This window comes from Grampus griseus, assembly GCF_964374135.1.
Source record: "Grampus griseus genome assembly, chromosome: 12".
NCBI lineage: Eukaryota > Metazoa > Chordata > Mammalia > Artiodactyla > Delphinidae > Grampus > Grampus griseus.
The window spans coordinates 48,301,796-48,322,561 of NC_139006.1; the positions used below are offsets into that span (position 1 = coordinate 48,301,796).

Sequence of the window (20,766 nt, forward strand, 5' to 3'; positions counted from 1 at the left end):
CAAATGGGTTTTTTTAGCAATTTGGTTGTTTTCCTTATAATAACAGGAAAGAACATTTTGATTTTGAAGGTGACAGAGGCAATATTACCAGAATTAAACAATCTGAATTAGCTTTTTCATGAAATGTAATATGTTTTATGCTTTTAGATGGGACGCTCCGGTGCTTTCAGATGAGCCTTCCACTGTCACAGTCAATGGCCAGGAACAGAATAAGCTCTGGAGGTAGGATTATCCTCAAATTTAATTTTTTTTTTTTTTTAGAAGAAGCTAATGGCAAATGTTTCTAGTAAACTTTAGGTTCATCTATGTTATAACTAGAGAACCAAGACAGGATATTAAAAGAACAGATAAGTATAAAATTAGTAAACAAAGTTTGACATTTTGCTTAGTCTGTGAATTTAATGCTGAAAATGAATATAATCCCTAAAATCATAAACAGTATGCATGTCAGACAAAAGCTGCAAAATTTCATTTCTTTGTCAACTGAGGTAAATTCAGAACTCTAGTACATAAGAGGGTAACAAAATTACAAATTTAAGGTACAGGATAATGATTTTTCTGCAGAAAGTTTGCAACCAAAGCAAGGAGGCCCTTTTTTATTATGCCTACACCTTACATGGATCGGTATTCAAAAGAGAAGTATTCAGAGTCCAACTACATTGTTATACAGATGGGAAATTCCTATTCCTATTGATCAAGAGGAGACAAAAGCTGAGAGGAGGATAAAAACACATATGTAGTGTTTAAGGAATATTTGGAACTCTTGAGATGAATAGCTCTCATAAAACCTTTTCTTACTGTGCAAAATTAGCCTGTGTGTTTTTGAAAATGACAAGGAAGTTTTTGTGCTAGCCCCTCATAAACTAGTTTTTTCATCCATCTTTAGGATGCAGGATCTTTTTTCTTAGCAACCTTAACTATCTATTATTAACATGTATTTGGGTAGGAAGATGTACCACTTAATTCTGAAATTCCTGATAGTGCTAAGTCATTTCTTCATTTTTATGAATTGGCTGTTGAAAAGTCCTTTCCTAGAAGATGCATATATCGTATATAGGAACTTTACAGCCTCAGGCTGGACAAATAGTGATTAATGTCAATGATTGCAACATAGCCCTGGAGCCATGTGACCTAGCTTCAAAAGGAATAATGCCTGCCTAATAGAATAATAAGTGCATGCACTGGGGACCAAATAGATGCTCTACAAATATTAGCAAGAGCAATGTGACTAAAGCAGGCTGCTAGTGTTCTGGATGAAAGGATTTTAAAGCCATCTGGTGTCTGGACATCAGCCTGAAAATCACAGGCTTCGATCCATAAGATAATCCATTCACACAGTCCACATACTGAGATGGCTTTCCCCACAGATTTGTTCCATTATCCCAAATCAGTCCCTGTAACCTGTGGAAAGGTCTAATGTCACCTAGATAATAGTAAAGAAACACTTTCATTTATGGGGCACATTTATTACGCTGATTCAAATGGTTGAGGGCTCCATTCTCTGAGAATGGAACAGACTGAAATGATAGACTAATATAGGTAACGTTTTGTGATTAAAACCGTACTTTCTTTTTTATGAAAAACCTAAAGCAAATTAAGAATATACTCAGTCTATGCCTTGTAAGAAAGGTAAATACCTCCAAAGTGATAAAAATAAACATTCAGGGATAAAAGTAACATTTGAGGGGGATTTCAATTCAATCAACATTTAATGAGAATATCTAAGATGTAAGTAGATACAAAAAATAAGTTATAGGATCTCTGCCTTCAGAGATTAAAGAGTCAAAAAGACAGAAAAAACACACAAGTGAAACAATCTGTGTATACAGTCAAAGCAGTGCCAAAAAAAGTAAAGTAATGCTTACTGTTCTAAAAAGTATTTGTACTTCAAATTATGTAATAATTTAAAATACAACTTAGTTTTTTAACTTATTTGGATAACATTTTATAACAAACTTTAGTTTTTGGGTTTTTAAAATAAATTTATTTATTTATTTTTGGCTACGTTGGGTCTTCCTTGCTGCATGCGGGCTTTCTCTAGTTGCAGCGAGCGGGGGCTACTCTTCGTTGCGGTGCACGGGCTTCTCATCGCGGTGGCTTCTCTTGTTGAGGAGCATGGGCTCTAGGTGCATGGGCTTCAGTAGTTGTGGCACATGGGTTCAGCAGTTGTGGCTCGAGGGCTCTAGAGTACAAGCTCAGTAGATGTGGCGCACGGGCTTAGTTGCTTCGTGGCATGTGGGATCTTCCCGGACCAGGGCTCGAACCCGTGTCCCCTGCATTGGCAGGTGGATTCTTAACCACTGCACCTCCAGGGAAGTCTCAACAACCTTTACTTTTAAAACTGTATTCATTTCTTTAGGAAAATACTTTGTCCACTGGTTTATAAAATAACTTTGAGCTGTCTTCATGAAAATATGATTTTAAATTAAAATACTGATTTTAATATGCTATTTATGTTCTACAACTTAAAATATCTTACCAGAATGTCTCCTTTAAAGCCAGATCATCTCGACCTTTATGTGTAATTATTCACATTCTCTATCCCAGCGAAAATACAGTCCTTTCTATGATTATTACTTATTTCCACCCTTTGCATTTAGATGAGTCATCCTGAGCTGAATCCACTTTGCACTGAATACTCCCATGACCTATGTCTTCAAATCAAATAAATATGACAAATCACTGAATATTTATCATGTGGAAAAACCCCCAATCTTATTTTTCACTTCCTATTCCTTGTGGTCGCTCTCTACTGCTTACTGTGGAAAGGTTTTGCCTAACACAGTGAGGTTATACGTGCAATGAGGGAAGGACACAAACTTCTAATCATCTTGAATTCCTCCTACCAGCAATTTCTGAACACCTACTATGGAGACAGGTTTACCACAAGAGCTCAAGAATGCTTGTTAAATAAAGAGAAAAAAGAAATTGCCTCCTTGGGTACATATGGCCATGCTACTCACTACCTGTGATTGAAATGTGAATACTACCACTATAAGGCTTCTGCCTTTATCTCAGTGGAGGGAGAAGGGATGAGATGGGGTCAGTTCACTTACAATCAGCAAGCAAAGATCTACAGAACACCACCTGTGTCCCAGGAAAGAGGCTGAGTTAAAGGCATTCCTGTTTTCAAGAAGTTATAATCCAAAATGCACGCAGCGATTTCCTTAGCTTTTAAGAATTACTACAAGCTATCCTTTGATTCTGCTTCCCCCTGACCCAATAATTAAAGTTTTAATCAGTTTGTCACTGAGATGGTCCTCAAATGAGGTTTCAAAGTTATGAATTGGGGTTGGCAAATTATCTAGAAAGTTACCAACTGGCACTGGTAAAAAAAAATCACAAAATGGGCAGATGCATTAAATTGTCCTTGTTAAAAATGATATTCACAATCCCTCTCTGAAGAAAAACAGAAGCCTAGAAAGTGGGGCAAAGTTGGAAATAATCAGAATAGATTGTGGGAGAAGTAATAAATTAGCTAAAAGTGAGAAGATTAGGGAATCTTGGGAGTTGTTCCTGAGAGGAAACTGGCAGAGATCCAGAAACTCCCAATGTTTAAAAGTTGGAAAATCTAATTTCTTACTAATTTGGGGAAGGAAACAAAAGAGAGTCAGGCATAAGAGGCTGTAAACTCAGTAGTCAAGGGAAGTACATTATTGACGAAGGATAGACTCTAGTATAAAGTAAAAAGCAAATATACTCAATCATGTATTATGAATACTCTTCCAATTTGTAGAACATTATGTGCAGGATGAGTCCAGTTTGTTAAAAGAGAGACTGTAAGTATATACACCATGAAGCTAAAAATATTTTCATGTTGGGATTGCAGGTGTTTAAAAAGATTGTTTTTGATTTTTTAATTTCACTATTTTTCATATTTTGTGTAATAAATATATATTAACAGTACAGACAGAAAAAGAAAAATGTAAACTTTATAGTAAATAAATAAACAAACAAATAAATAAGCAAGTAGGCTAAAAGACATTTCTCATTCAGCCAGGTAATAAAAGTAAGGATCCAAGGACATTCAAATGACCAACCTGGGAGGACTATGAGATGACTCAGTAAGATTGAAAGGATCAATTGAACGTAGCTGGATGTTATTTCAATAAAGCACACAACAGCATGGGCCTTAGAGGCAAAGTTATTTTATTTATTTGATTCTCAGTTTACACCTACATAAAATGGGGCTAATTACACTTGGTTCTAAGGGTTGTTACAAATACTAAATGGAAACTGTTTATGAAGCACCTAGAACAATAAGGCCATATAAAGTGCTGTCATGTTAAATCTGGAAAAACCCTCATGAACCATCCAGCCCAGAGTTTTCCAAATTGTGGGTTGTAACTCATTTAAAGTTATATCAGTTTAGAGGGACTTAACTAGCATTTAAAAATGAAATGGTAAAGAACAGGGAGAATAGAAAATGGTATGCTGTACCTGAACACCAAAAATTGTGAGCTATACAGAATATTGTAAATAATTTTTGTCAATTTCCACTCCTAGCTATATATCCCACAGAAATGAAAACATATGTCTACACAAAACCACGAATGTTGATAAAAGCATTATTCAGAAGAGGTGAAAAGTGGAAACAGCCCAAATGTCCATCAACTGATGGCTGGATAAACAAAATGTGATCTATCCGTACAATGAAATATAATTCAGCAATAAAAAGGAATGAGGTAGAGAAATATGATTCGGATGATCCTTGAAAACATTATGCTAAGTCAAATAAGCTAGTTGCAAAAGATCATATATTATATGATTCCATTTAAATGAGATGTCCAGAATAGGGAAAACCACAGAGACAGAAAGCAGATTGGAGGTTGCCAGGGGCTGGGCTGCGGGGATGCGGAATACTACCAATGAGTACAGGGTTTTTTTGGTGGGTGATAAAAATGATTTAAAATTAGATAGTGGTGATGGTTACACAACTCTGTGAATATACAAAAACTCACTGAATATACTTCAAAAGGATAAATTTTAGGATATGTGAATCATACCTTCATAAAGCTATTATTAAAAACAAAACAGTTATTTTGTGAGACTTTGTTTCAGTCAGGTATACATATGTCCAGTGCATCCTGTTATTTTATAAAAGAAGAACTTTTTTTCCCCCCAGAAAATTGTGTTATTTAGCTATAGACTTGGTCTAACCAAAAAAAAAAAAAAAAGAAAAAATTTTCTTTTATAAAACTGGAAAAATTATTAAAAAACTGAATACAATATGTTCTAACTACTATTTTTTGAAAAGTAAAGGAAAGCAATTACCAACTTACAACTTCTTCACCAACATGTGATTGTTCTCATTCCTGGTTACTATCCTTTTGTTTTACATTTTTTCCAAGAGAAAATACTAGACTTTTGAATATTACCTGATAATTTAGGGATTTTTCTTGTTGTTTGTTTGTTTTAGAACAGTAACTGGATAACATTGTTCAGTGTGCCTGAGTTCCTAGATACCATTATTTGAAAGGGGGAGCTACTGAGATCATGCCCAAATCTTAGCACAGGCTTCAAAAAAGATATGGGAAGACAGAGAAAATATTAATCAGGATATTGCGTGACACCAAAAAGAAAGTTGACTTTTTAGCATCATTGTACAATTTGGATATAAAAACCTATTAAATATCTATCATGGAGATAAGAAAAGGAAGAAGGAAAAGAGGGAGGGAGGAAAGGAAAGAGGGAGGGAGACTGGGAGGGAGGCGAAGTGGAAGAGGATGGAGAGGAAAGAGAAAGGGAAAGATTAGGAAGAAACTGAACATATTAAAACTGTAAGCACTAAGAATTTGAATGTTTATTAAGGAAGGAAATAAGTATTAAACAATCCTTAAACAAGGATTTGGTATAATATTCAATGAAAAGGATATACAGATAAAATATATATTCATAGCCCAGAGTGATCCTGAGCTTGGCACAGTTATTTGTATAATGAGTATAATAATTCCTATAACACACAATTTTGGAGATTAACTGTGATAACACATGTACAACACTTAAAAAGACTTGATAAATAAGTGTTAAAATTTTTATCGTAAATATGATATTTATAAATTCTGATAAAAATAATACAAAGGCAGAATCAAACAATTTCAATTCCAGACTCCGAGATTTATCCTTTACCTTCAGTATTTTACTTGTATTGTAATTTGGTATTGACAGCTGCTTACTCTGCATCATCAATTTCTCAAACTCAACACATGCAGACAGGAATACATTCTTTTCTATCTGAAACCTACTCCTCAACTATATGAGCCATCCCAGTAATTTGCCCCGGGATTTACAGAATCACCCAAACCAAAGATATTTTTATGCTTCTGGTGACTGGCACAATGCCTTACATACAGAACGAAGTCATACAAATTTGCTTAATGAATGTCAGATTCATTTTACTCTCTTACTTCTCACCCTCAGTCTTTCTGTTGTTACCTCCTAAAAATTTTCCCAATTTGTATCATTCACTTTCCTCACGTTGCCATTGTGTCAGTATAGTCTGTCACTACCTTTTACCTGGAATATTTTACGACTTCCTAAGTGGGCTTTCCTGCCTCCAGTTCAAATCTTGCAGGTATATCTACATATTATTTCAAGGGTGATTTTTCTAAAACGTATATTTGGTCACGCCATGCCCAGGCCAGGCTTAAAATGTTTCAATGGCTTTCCAATGCCTGAGGGATAAGTTCCAAAGCTATCAGACCCAGCTTATAAGATTCTTCCTGATTTGCCTCATTTAACTCTCCAGGTCTTTGATCCACCTTTCTCTATTGTCCAGCTCTCTAGGATGCCATCTGCACCCCTTCTACCTAATAATTATTTGAAGCTCCCTGTTGATTCAATGTCCCCCATATTTTGGTCTAAGCCTATGCATACCTTTCTCTGAAGTATGTGCCTCTTCTACCATGTTCACCCAGTACGGGTCTTTACTTCTCTGTGAAGTCTGGGATGAGTTCTAAGGAGTCTCAAGTTTCTTTTAGTTTCTTAAACAACTTCGTAAATTATTTATCAACATAAGTCTTTATAGCATCACTCAAAAGGAACCAACTAATGTGAGTTTCTGATTGATAAATGACATTTTATGGAGATTTATTTTACTGTATCAAATAAATTTAGCCATTATTGAATGTCCATTTAATCCTATATTAAAAATACTCAGATTTTATAACATCTTTTGAGGAAACTCCATTGCTAATGGTGCTAGGCAATTTCCTCCAAGATACAGGCATTGTCTTGTCTTTGAATTTCACTGCCAGCAGAGTTTGAGTTTCCTCAAACATGATTTTGGAATAAATGAATAAGCAATTGTATGTCCTCTACCTACCCCACAAAAGGTTTGCAATTTTTTTCTTTTTTTTCCTTTTAGTTTTCTGAAGCAGCACATTCTTGCTGAGCTTTGAAATCTGGGCTCAGCCATAACTTTCCCACCATTGGTGGAGACACAACCTGATGCTTAAGGAAAAACAGTTATGTTGAAGTGGACTCCAAACTTTCTCACTGTACAAAGCTTGTTAATTTGAAGTCTCTTTGAGAAAATCTGTGGTGGATTGCACATGTATGGAAAGTTTTATAAAAATAGAATATTTCTCTCAATATGGGTTTACTCTGATTTTTACACAAACTGGAAAAATGCAGAAAATTTAATTGGCAATGCCACCAAACACCAAAAACAAAGCAAAAATCAATGAGTAACAAAAAGCAAACATTTATTAAACCCATAACCAAGTGATATAAAAAAATGGCCTATTCTATTACATATCCACATTTTTGCATATTTTTATGCCAAAGAAAAACCTTATACTTTGCTTACATTTAGAAAATTATATGTCCTAAAATCTAGAACAGTTACATGTTTATTTAACATGTTTTCCAGTCTGTTAAAACATGGAAATATTTCAGCTATGTTATCAGGCTTAGTTCAATTTGAATGACATGGTTACCTTTTTAATCTACATTTTTATAATTAAGTTTTATGACATTACTTCTAATATCTTACCCATTTCCTTTTTAACCCCAAACTAGATAGATTCTGGAATTGTAAATTTTTAATTGCTAAAACATGGACATTAAGAAAATATGTAAGTGGATCAATTTAGTGCTTACTTGTTTAACTCATTATCTTAAAATAATATAATATTCTCCCCTCAATGAAATGCAAATAGAAATAGTAAATTAAAGTAAATACACTGCCAAGTTTTTTTTCTGAATAATATATAATCTACAAATTTTACTTTAAATTTACCAATAGGTCTAAATACTCTGCTTGATCACTTATTTTGATATTGGACAGAAAGGAGAGTATCTGAAAATCTATTTCTGGTATTTTCTTAAATAATTTCAGAAGGCTTCATGATAGCATATACTCTCTATTTAACCATTCATTCTACTTCTGTAGAGAAACTCTCTAAATGAAAAATTTTAAATACCAAATCTTGGTATGGATTATACTGGAGATGAGGCAAGTGGGGATTAGAATGAGAAAATGGAGCTCAGCCAGGTCTTCACAAAGTGGTGTTATTTTTGTTTAAAGTAAGTTCCTAGATAATACACATAGCTGTTCAAATGCATAACCAGATAAAAGTGATATTTTAGATAATCTATAAATTGTAGATCATCGATACTGCTGATGTGTTTCTTTACAGATATTCAAGATTTGCCAAGATGGACATCTACAGATGACTATACCAGAATATTACGCCTTGGTTTACTGGAAATTTCTGATTCAAATCACATATCAGTGGGGGATTTTACCCAGATCTCTGGAAAAGTAATTCAGAGACATTATCACTTTGTAAACATTTTTAGTGTTTGTTCTATGAAATAGTTGAGGAAATGACTGTAGATGTAAATCTTGAATCATATGATAATGACTTAATGAAATAAATTCAAAGGTAAAGGAAGATTAAAAAGAAGTCTACTAGCCAGTCCCTTATGTGTGGACACCATGCATATCTTCCATCTGTCTTATCCCTCCATTTAGCACAGCAGATGCTCTAAAATGAAGTAAAGAAGATTAAGACAAAGGCCTTTAGGAATGTACATATTAGCTAGGTTAGGATACTGGCAAGAAACCACGTAAGAAATGTAATCTGGCTATGTACTGAAAGGGCAATGAAAACAGCAATAGACAAAATTGGTTAAACTCAGAAATCCATATGGCATTAAAGACAAAGGGAAAGTGCTTCAAATTTAAATTAATTCTGATTAATAAAGACAAATGCTAAAGAAAATACGGCACAGATTCTTAGAGACACATTACAAAGATGGAACAGGAGTTATTATCAACAAAGAACCATAAATATGGAAATAAATTCAAATCAATTAGGGAAGAGCATTAGAAAATAAACTGCTATACTGAAAGATGGAGAAGGAAAATAGTATGTGCTCCATCAGTATTTGTTTAATTATAGTGAATTATTGAATGAAGAGGTTTATACAGTGAGCAGCAAACAGGCTGGCATTAAATGACTTGTTCATCACTGCCTTTTAGGAGAAAGTATTTAGTTGTAAACTGTTGATCAGAGTGAAATAGCCATGATGAAAGGATGGACACCTGAGGAGAATAAGTTAGCCATGTAGTCATTTAACAGAAAAGCAAAAAGAGCTGTCTATAAAAATCACAAGAATAGGAAAATAAGCTGTCTGTATGAAAATTAGGATAATAGAAATCTTTGCAATATCTTAAGGGCTTTTAAAATTTTTAATTAAAATAATCTGGAAAAGACAAAATATTTATGTATTATTAAAGAGGTAAAAGACTTGAACTTGGTTACCAGGTTACCTGGGAAGACACCAGAAGAAGTAATCAATCAAATACTAATCACCTGGAAAAGGATGGGCTGCATGAAACACCAACATGGTTTTCTGAATAGCAAATCATGCCAGACCCATTTAATCTTGTTCTGTGATAGCATTACAGGCCGCAGAGACAAGGAAAAATGATAGTGACAATCCATTTTATTTTCTGGAGGTCTTGGGATCTGCTCTTTGTCACATTTGCATTGACAAACTTGAGAAAATATGACTTTAACCACATTAGTTTTAGGTGGGTGGATGCACAGCATGTTTGAATGTTCAATTAAAGGATAATTGAAATTTCAATTTCAAGTTGCACTAATATTTTGATGCAGCTCCCAGGAACTGGTCCTGGGGACCATTTTGTCAACTGCTACTAGATGACCTGAATTAAGTGATTTAGAGTGTTCTTACCAATCTCTAGATAATTATAAATTTACTTAATCAGTATAAATAGGAGATAAAAATTGAAAGGATGGAATAAAATAAACACACAAAACAGGTACCTTGAAGAAATCTGTCTTATTAGAATATTAATCAACAATGTGGTGCTACTATAAAAATTACCAGCACTCCACAGGAAAGTCTTAAAAGGAGTAAGACATGCAAGGATCTGTTTTTATCCTTGTATAAAGATAGAATAATTCCTATAAAAGGTGTAATTACTTCAGACTGTGAAGTTTACAAACCCTCCGACAATAACTGAATCCATATTCTCTAATGAGAATTATACTTATTTTAAATAAGCAAAGCAAATGAACTATAGTAAAAAGAATTTACAGTGGGAGCTGGGGATATTTGGGATTTTAGATAGTCTGGATTTTTCTAGATTTTCTCTGGCTGTCCTACATTTTTCAAAGTCTCATATTTACTTTGGAATGCCCACTTCTTGTTCCAAGGCCCTTATTAATTTTTATCCTTTATTTTATAGCATAAAATTGCTTTACATTTTTATGTCATGAAATAATAAATGCTTATTATAAAAACAAAATAAACAAATAAAGAAATTAGGAAGAGAGTGAAACTCTTCCATAGCCTCAGTACTGCTAACTTTTGGAAGATAGCTTTCTAGATAGACCATTAGAAATAAATGTAGTAAAATCTAATACATATGGGAATACAAAGCAGGAATCATACAGTACATGTTGAATTATAGCTTGGTGTTTTAATTAAATATGTACCATGGCTATTTACTCCTTTTAAAGACTGTATAATACTCCATTGTATATCATTCTATTATATACTTAGACAACTCTACATGGCCGTGCATTGAATATGCTGACATTTTTCCTTTTTAGAAACAGTGCTATAATCAACATCATTATACATATCTTTGCAGACTTTTGCAGATTATTTCTTATACAGCCCCAGAAGTAGAAATGCTGTCTCAGTGGGTATGCATAAATATCTTGTTAGACAACCCACTGGGAACGATCATCCAGTAATTGAAAAAATATTTGCCAGGCACTTTCCTAGGTGCTAGAGTTATGGCCATGAATAAGATAATAAGTTTCTCGCCCTTACTGAGGTTACATTCAGTTGGCAGAAACAGACCATGAACAAATGAATATAAAATAAAATAGTAGCGTGTTAAGCGTTATGAAGAAAATAAAATAAGGTGACATGAGAGTGGGTAGGCGAGGAACAACTTTAGGGGGCTCTGCGAGAGCTGCTTTCAGAGGGGACTTTTAATGTGATAGCTAAATGGTAAGAAGGAGACAAGTATAGGAAATGTGGAGAGAAATGTACATCTGGAAGGATCTGAAATTTCAAGGACCTTATACTGAGAATGAATCCGAGGGTCAAGGATCAAAAAATAGCTTGTGGCTAGAGCAGAGTGGGGTGAGTGAGAGAGTGATGTGAGGGAGGGAGAGAGTACGTTATGCAGCCTGGGAGGCCAGGGCAATAAGTTGGATTTGACTCTGAATATAGTAGTAAGTCACTGGATGATTTTAAGTTTTAATTTAATTATGGTACACTTACATGAAAGCATATACACCGTAAGTATATAGCTCAACGAATTATTCACAAGTTGAACCATCTCTCAGATCAGGAAAGAAAACATTACTGGTATCCCCCAAACCCCCTTTATGTCCTTTTCCTGTCCCTACTTACCACCAGGATAACTACTCTCCTAGCTTCTAACAGCAAGCTTAATTTGGTCTGTTTATATAGACAAAACAGAGCAAAACAAAACAAAATCAAAACACCATACAGTTTGTGCTCTCTTTGGCGTCTTTTGCTTAAAATTATGTTTGTGCACTTCATCCATATTTAGGCAACCACCTAAAGTGAGGACGTCAATAAAAAAGTGAATGGATCCTACTGCTGAGCACTGGAGTACCCCCAATATTTGGAGGATGAGCAAAGTAAGAGTTGCTAGTACAAGAGATACAGAGTGTCCAGTGAGCTGGGAGGAAAATGAGGAGACCATGGTGTCCTGACAACAGCAAAAGATGCTTCAAGAAGGCGAATGACTAAAAGTGACTGAATACTGGTGAGCGATCGAGTAAGATGAGGTCAGATATATACTATTGGATTTGACATCATGGAAGTCATTGAGGTGGTACTTCAAAGGCAAAGAGAATGTAAAGACTGTAAATGCAGATAATTTATTCCAAAAGTTTTATTAAAAAATGAAGGGCTCTATGGAATGTGGAATCAAAAGAGGGTTTTTGAGATGGTAAATACTAGATCATGTCTGTACAATGATGGGAATAATCCAGTGAAGAGGAAAAATCTGAGGATACAGAGGATGGAAAATTATATGAATGAAGGCTGTGAGAAGGTGAAAGGGGATGGAATTCAGAGCACATGTGAAGGGCTTTATCTGTGTTAGGAGCTGGAGTGCTACCATTTTAATAGGAAGAATGACTGCAACTGTGGAGTAGATGCAGGTCAGATGGTGAATTTGGTTATGGACAAATATTCTCATCTTTTATGAATGTCTCTTTTCCCACACTCTCCCCTACCATCATTGTGTATAATCAATCTCACTGATGTTCTGTTTAAAAGAAGAGTTGAAAATGTGTACGTCATTTTAATTTGTATGTATTCAATATTTAGAGAGGTAGAAACATTTTTCTTATGTTTATTGGCCATCTGGATTTTTAAAACTTGCTGTATTTGTTGTTTGTTTGCTCATTCAAAAATACCTTTGTTTCCATCACATAAACAATAATTTGCCCAGATTCAGCATTCTTGAGTGCCTTAATTTGTTCTATAAATTTATGTAGATATTTTTCTGTCTTCTGTCATAAAACACTGAGGATATGAAGTCTGAAGTTAGTGTGATATTATTTTCCTTTGTAGGCACTACATTTCTTTTAAATGGATACATTCTGGTATTATTTCTGTATCCTTGAAACTGAAAACTGGGTGAGGCATCACTAGAGACAAGCCCAAGAGCAGCTGGCTCTTTATTTGGGGCAGCCCAGGCCTTTCTCTCACACAGGCATTCAGGACTGCTACTTGTGCACAATCACTACAGCGACTTCAGATGGACTGTCCACAGGTGCCCAGGATGGGTACCTTCAGTCCTCGAATCCCCACGTAAGAAAGATCCCATCCAAGTTAGTGAATACAGCTTTAAGAAGCTGGATCGGGCTTCCCTGGTGATGCAGTGGTTGGGAGTCCGCCTGCCGATGCAGGGGACGCGGGTTCGTGCTCCGGTCCGGGAGGATCCCACATGCCGCGGAGCGGCTGGGCCCGTGAGCCATGGCCGCTGAGCCTGCACGTCCGGAGCCTGTGCTCCGCAACGGGAGAGGCCACAACAGTGAGAGGCCCACTTACCACAAAAATTAAAAAAAAAAAAGCTGGATCTTCAAGTCTGAGAGGGGATTCACTGTGGTAGCCCTTACCTCAGCCCACACACTTCCAATATAGCAGGATATTTGGGGATTTAGGGAGGAGAGTTACCACAGTTTCTCCCTTTCTGTGTTGTCACATTCCAATGCTCTTTTAGGGATGGGAGTTTCTATTTATCAGCCCTCAGTATCTTTCTTATTTTTTCCCCAAATCTCTGTTGTGCTTGGCAGAAATTCTATTTGTACAATATGTTTGTTATCAGTCTGTCTTTTCAGAATTATTATAATGTTCTTTATGATATTATTTCCTGGCACTTTAGGCTGTGGGGGTGTGTGTGTGTGTGTGTGTGTGTGTGTGTGTGTCTAACTCTAGTGATGCTACCATGTTTCCCAAGCTTGGTGCTCTATCATCAAATTTCCACAGAAGGCTTTGCTTCCCTCTGTATTCTTTGCAAATACTAGCAGCTGCTTGGAGCTGCTGTCTCTCTTTTTTAACATGTGTATCCTATGTCTTCATCTTAATTTCTGTTGCAGTTCCTATGGGATTAGGATCATCCATTTTGGCAAATACATGTTCTCCAGTCTGAGGCAATGGGAAGGGCATTTTAAAGTTTCTTTAGTGAGAAAGGAACTTTTTTGCTTGGACCTCTGACCATTTTTCAGAAACATAAGTGAACTGCCACTTACTGTGTAAAAGCATAAAATCTCTCCATCAAAAAGTATTTCATTACTAGGCACTGCTTAGTCATACTCTTGCCCAATACAATGGTGTTACAAAGTATTTATAATTGAAATACTTTTGCATTTGAAGAGAGGCAATGATATATGGTATATGAATAATAGGCTGAGCAGGGTAGAGAAAAAAACTGTAAGAGAAGCTGTGGAGTAGCAGAAACTCTGTGGGCTTGAGTCCAATTGGCCTAGGTTTGAATTCTAGCACTGCTTCCCGCTTAAAAGCAGTGTGGCCTTAAGTTACAAGAAAGCACATGTTATGGGTTTTATTGTATCCTCTCCCCCAAATTCATATGTTGAAATCCTAAACCCCAGGATCTCAGAATGTGACTGTAATTGGAAATAAGCTCTTTACAGAGATAATTAAGTTAAAATGGGGTCATAAGAGTGGTCCCTAATTCAATGTTACTGGTGTCATTATCAGAAGGAGAAATTTAGACAGATGTGTAAGAGGGAAGACAGTGTAAATACAAAGGGAGAAGACAGTCATCTACAAGCCAGAGACAGAGTCCTGGAAGAGATCCTTCCTTCACAGCCCTCAGGAACAGTGTAAATACAAAGGGAGAAGACAGTCATCTACAAGCCAGAGACAGAGTCCTGGAAGAGATCCTTCCTTCACAGCCCTCAGGGAACCAACCCTGCTGACACCATGGTCTTGGACTTCTAGTCTCCAGAACTGAGAAAATATATTTCTGTTGTTTCTGCTACCCAGTCTATGGTACTTTGTTACAGCAGACTTTAGTTTCCTGAGGAAAAATGAGAATATGTCCAGTTGTTTCATAGAGTTTTTGTAAATTAAATAAGAATAGAATACTAATGATAATGTTATCCGTAAGTGACTATTTATGATAGGGTAGGTGCAGCATTCAATGCTTCACACAGGCTGTAAATGCGTAGCTTGGTGACCGCCACATTGGAGGTGTGTAACAGACACTGTGTTTATTTTCTCTTACTTAATACAATAAAGAGATACTGAAGTGAAAATATACTGCAATGAAGAAGGAAAGATGCAAAGATAAAGGAAGAAAGAAAAGAGAGATATCTCCTAAAAAGAAGAAGAAACTAACACATTGTAGGGAGAAGAGAAACATATCAAAGGTTCCCTACACCAGAGAGTAATAGACTCCTCAGTGGCAAGGAACCAATCAGCAACTAGTTCTCAGGGTGAACACAGGAGAACACGTTTTCTTGTAGAGTACTTTTTAGGTATATTTAGTTAGAACTGTCACAATGTGTCTAAGCTTTTATTTCCATGTGATCCTATAGTTTACATAGTATTGTGTTATAATGGTTTTAACCATATTAATAGTAAGAATGGAGAAAGGTTATCATGAAGTCATACATAGTATTGTATTGACTATTTTTTATTTCCTTTTTAGCTTTTTGAGTTACTGACACATTATTGCAGCAAAACATATGTAGGGTCAATTCATGCTGAATAGTTATTAGAAACCATGATAACAAAAGTCATTACACTGCAGTTCAGTTTTGACAGTAAAATTTCTGCAACATTATCACAAATCCTCATGCATTAGTGCAATGATCCTTACTATAGTTTCATATTAGAATCAAAAGATTGCTGTAGCATGCTTGATACAAAAAGTCAAGCAAGCCAAATTCTTTTCTGCTTTTACAGATAACATTTTTGCTCTTTTTCTATGTACATCATGCAGATAGTAGCTTTGTTTTATATACTTTTCTCAATAACCTATGAGTACATTGCATATATATTTCTTTAAAATGAGGATTTTTCCTTGAAAGACAACACAATTCTGATTACCAGCACCAAAGGAAATAATTTGAGAATGATGTTATATCTGACACAACTTCAAAAATTCTAAAGCTATATTATTCATCATGGTATTATCTTTCCTTTTCTCAGGTAATGTGTTAGCTGTGGTTATAGTTTTTTTTTTTTAATCAGTGATTTACTATGATGGAATAGTACAAAATTTAAAAAGGGACATCTGTCATATTCAGGATAACTTTTATAGAAAAGCTGTGAGGGTTACCCTTCAGCTGACAAAGGAAAATATTTTTAATGTCTATCTGTCCACAATAGTTTTCAATAGTTACTCTTTTTAAAAATTTGAGGTATAACTGATGTATAATATCATATTCACTTCAGGTGTACAAAATTTGATATTTGCATACATTGCAAAATGATCAGCACAATAAGTCTAGTTGCCATCTAGCACCATATAAAGTTAGCTTTTAGGATTTACTTTCATGCAACTTTCAAATATGCTCTACAATATTATTGATTATAGTCACTATGCTGTACATTACGAGCCCCATGACTTATTTGTAACTGGATGTTTGTACCTCTTGAGACCTTTCACCTGTTTCACCAACTCACCAAATCCCCTCCCCTCTGGCAACAAACATTCTATTTTCTGTATCTATGATTTTGGTTTTGTTTAGTTTGTTTTGTTTATTAGGTTTCAAATATAAGTGAAATCATGTGGTATTTATATTTCTCTGTCTGACTTCTTTCACTTAGAGTAATTCCCTCAAGGTCCATACATGTTGTTACAAATGGCAAGATTTCATTCTCTTCTATGGCTGAGTTTATCCATTCATCCATTGATGGACACTTAGGTTGTTTCCATTTGTTGGCTATTGTAAATAATGCTGCTATGCAGATAGGGGTGCATGTATCGTTTCAAATTAGTGTTTTCATTTTCTTTGGATAAATACCCAGAAGTGGAATTTCTGGATCATACAGCAGCTCTATTTTTAATTTTTTGAGAAACCTCCATACTGTTTTCCATAGTGGAGGCACCAATTTACATTCCTATCAACAGTGCATGAGGGTTCCCTTTTCTCCACATCTTTGCCAACACTTGCTACTTCTTATCTTTTCAATAAAAGCCAATCTAACAGGTGTGAGGTGATACCTCATTGTGGTTTTGATCTGCATTTTCCTGATATTAGTGATGATAAGCATCGTTTCATGTGCCTGTTGGGCATTGGTATGTCTTCTTTGGAAAAATGTTCATTCAGATCCTCTGCCCATTTTTAAATCAAATTGTTTGTCTTTTTTGCTATTGAGTTTTATGAATTCTTTATATAATTTAGATATTAATCCCTTACAGGATGTATGATTTGCAAATATTTTCTCTCATTCAGTAGGTTGTCTTTTCATTTTGTTGATGGTTTCCTTTGTTGTGCAGAAGAGTTTTAGTTTGATGTAGCCCCATTGCTTATTTTTGCTTTTGTTGCCTTTGCTTTTGGAGTCAGAGCCAAAACTTCATCACCAAGACCAATGTCACATAGCTTACTGCCAATGTTTTCTTGTAGGAGTATTATGGTGTCAGGTCATACATTCAAGTCTAACTCACTCCAAGTTAATTTTTGTGTAAATGTAAGACAGTGGTCTAGTTTCGTTCTTTGGCATGTGGCTGTCCAGTTTTCCCAGCACCACTTATTTAAAAGACCATCCTTCCCCCATTGTACATTCTTGACTCCTTGAATATATGTGAGTGGGTTAATTTCTGGGTTCTCTATTCTGTTCCATTGACCAATGTGTCTATTTTATGCAAATGCCATACTGTTTTGATTAATATATCTTTGTAATAGAGTTTGAAGTCACAGAATATGATGCCTCCAAATTTGTTTTCCTTACTCAAGATTGTTGTGGCTACACAGTGTCTTTTGTGTTTCCATACAAATTTTAGGATTGCTTGTTCTATTTCTGTGAAAAATGCCATTAGAATTTTGATAGGGATTGCTTTGAATCTGTATATTGCTTTGGGTAATATGAACATTTTAACAGTATTAATTCTTCCAATCCATGAGCATGGAATATCTTTACATTTCTTTGCGTCTTCCTCAATTTCTTTCATCAATGACACAGTTTTCAGTGTATAGGTCTTTCATCTCCTTGATTAAATTTATTCCTAGATATTTTATTCTTTTTGATACAACTGTAAATGGGATTTTCTTAATTTCTCTTTCTTATTTTATACTCTGCCACTTTACTGAATTTGTTTAGTAGTTTTAACATATTTTTTGGTGGAGTTGTGAGCGCTTTCTATATACAAAAACATGTCATCCATAAATAATGACAGTTTTACATCTACATTTCTAATTTGATCCTATCTATCTATCTATTCATTTATGTATTCATTCACTCATTCATTCTTGACTAATTGTTCCGGCAAGGACTTCCAAAACTATGTTGAATAAAAGTGGTGAGAGTGGGCATCCTTGTCTTGTTGCCAATCTTAGAGGGAAAGTTTTCAGCTTTTCACTATTGAGTATGATGTTAGCTGTGAGACTGCCATGCATGGCTTTTATTATGTTGAGATACATTCTTTCTATACCCACTTTGTTGAATATTTTTTATCATAAATGTATGTTGAATTTTGTCAAATGCTTTTTTTGCATCTATTGAGATGATCATATAATTTTTGTCCTTCATTTTGTTAATGTGGCGTATCATGTTGATTGATTTTGGATGCTGAACTATCCTGCATCCCTGGAACAAATTACATGTGAATATGGTGCATAATCCTTTTAATGTATTACTGAATTCAGTTTGCTAATATTTTGTTGAAGATCTTTGCATCTATGATCATCAGAGATATTGGCCTGTAAATTTCTTTTCTGTGTGATTTTGGTATCGGGGTGCCTGGCCTCATAAAATGAGTATGGCGGCATTCCCTCCTTTGGGAAGAGTTTGAGAATAGGTATTAAATCTTCTTTGAGTGTTTGGTAGAATGCACTAGTGAAACTGTCTGGTCCTGGATTTTTTTTGTTGTTGTTGGGAGGGTTTTGATTACTGATTCAATCTCCTTATTCAAAATTGGTCTATTTAGATTTTTCTATTTCTTCCTGATTCAGTCTTGGAAAATTTTATGATTCTAAGAATTTATCCATTTCTTCTATGTTGTCCAATTTGTTGGTGTAAAATTGTTCATAGTAGTCTCTTGTGATCCTTTATATTTCTGTGGTATCAATTGTAACTTGTACTGTTTTATTTCTGATTTTATTTATTTGAGCCTCTCTCTTGTTTATTTCATGAGTCTAGCTAAAGGTTTGTCAATTTATTTAACCTTTTCAAAGAACCAGCTCTTAGTTTCATTGATTTTTCTACTGTCATTTTAGTCCCTATTTTATTTATTTCCACTCCAATCTTTATTATTTCCTTCCTTCTACTAATGTTGGGCTCATTTGTTCTTCTTTTTCTATTCCTTTAAGTGTAAAGTTAGACTGTTTACTTAAAATTTTTCTTATTTCTTGAGGTTGGCTTGTATTGCTATGAATTTCTCTCTTACAACCACTTTTGCTACATCCCATATTTTGGTATGTTATATTTCCATTTTCATTTGTCTCTAAGTATTTTTAAAAATTTTTCCTTTTATTTCTTTGTTGACCCAATGGTTGTTCAATAGCATATTGGTATTTTCCACTTTTTTCTTGTAATTGATTTCTAGTTTTATACCATTGTGGTTGGAAGAGATGCTTCATATGATTTCAGCCTTAAATTTATTGAGACTTATTTTGTGGCCTAACATATGATCTATCCTAGAGAATGTTACATGTGCACTTGAGAAGAATGTGTATTCTGGTACTTTTGGATGGAATGTTCTTTTTTTTTTTTTTTTTTTGCAGTACGTTTGCCTCTCACTGTTGTGGCCTCTCCCATTACAGAGCACAGGCTCCCGACATGCAGGCTCAGCGGCCATGGCTCACGGGCCCTGCCGCTCCACGGCATGTGGGATCTTCCTGGACCAGGGCACAAACCCGTGTCCCCTGCATCAGCAGGCGGACTCTCAACCACTGCACCACCAGGGAAGCCCCTGGAATGTTCTTTATATATCTATTAAGTCTATCTTGTCTAATGTGTCATTTAAGTCTGATGTTTTCTTAACAGGTTTTCTGTCTGATGATCTGTCCATTGATGTAAGTGTGGTGTTAAAGTCTTCTATCATTATTGTATTGCTGTCCACTTCTCCCTTTAGGTCTGTTAATATTTGCTTTATATATTTTGGTCCTTCTATGTTGAGTGCATATGTATTTACAAATGTTACATCTTCTTGTTGGGTTGACCCTTTTATCATTATGTAATGCCTTTTTTTGTCTTTTATTACAGTCTTTGTTTTAAAGTTTATTTTGTCTGATATGAGTATAACTACACCAGCTTTCCTTTCATTTCTATTTGCACAGAAAATCTTTCTCCATCTCTTCACTTTCAGTCTGTGTGTGTCCTTATATCTGAAGTGAGTTTCTTCTAGGTAGCATAAAGATGAGTCTTGTTTTTATTTTGTAATCATTTAGCTACTCTATGTCTTTTGATCGGAGAATTTAGTCCATTTACATTTAGAGCAATTATTGATAGGTTTGCACTTTGCCATTTTGTTAACTGTTCTCTGGCTGTTTTTGTAGTTCCCCTCTGTTCCGTTTTTTTCTGCTGCTCTGTTTCCTG

The 20,766-nt window shown here is 35.1% G+C and overlaps 1 protein-coding gene across 1 annotated transcript in view; it reads right to left on the reverse strand.

Moving 5' to 3' along the window:
* Positions 1–20,766, reverse strand: part of CCDC178 (coiled-coil domain containing 178) — a gene marked incomplete at both ends in the record, with an annotated part of 378,504 nt that overhangs the window by 102,667 nt on the left and 255,071 nt on the right. Inside the window, 3 exon segments of the mRNA XM_082667126.1 lie at positions 2,994–3,009; positions 3,013–3,048; positions 3,052–3,087. Coding sequence (XP_082523252.1) covers positions 2,994–3,009; positions 3,013–3,048; positions 3,052–3,087 — 88 coding nt within the window.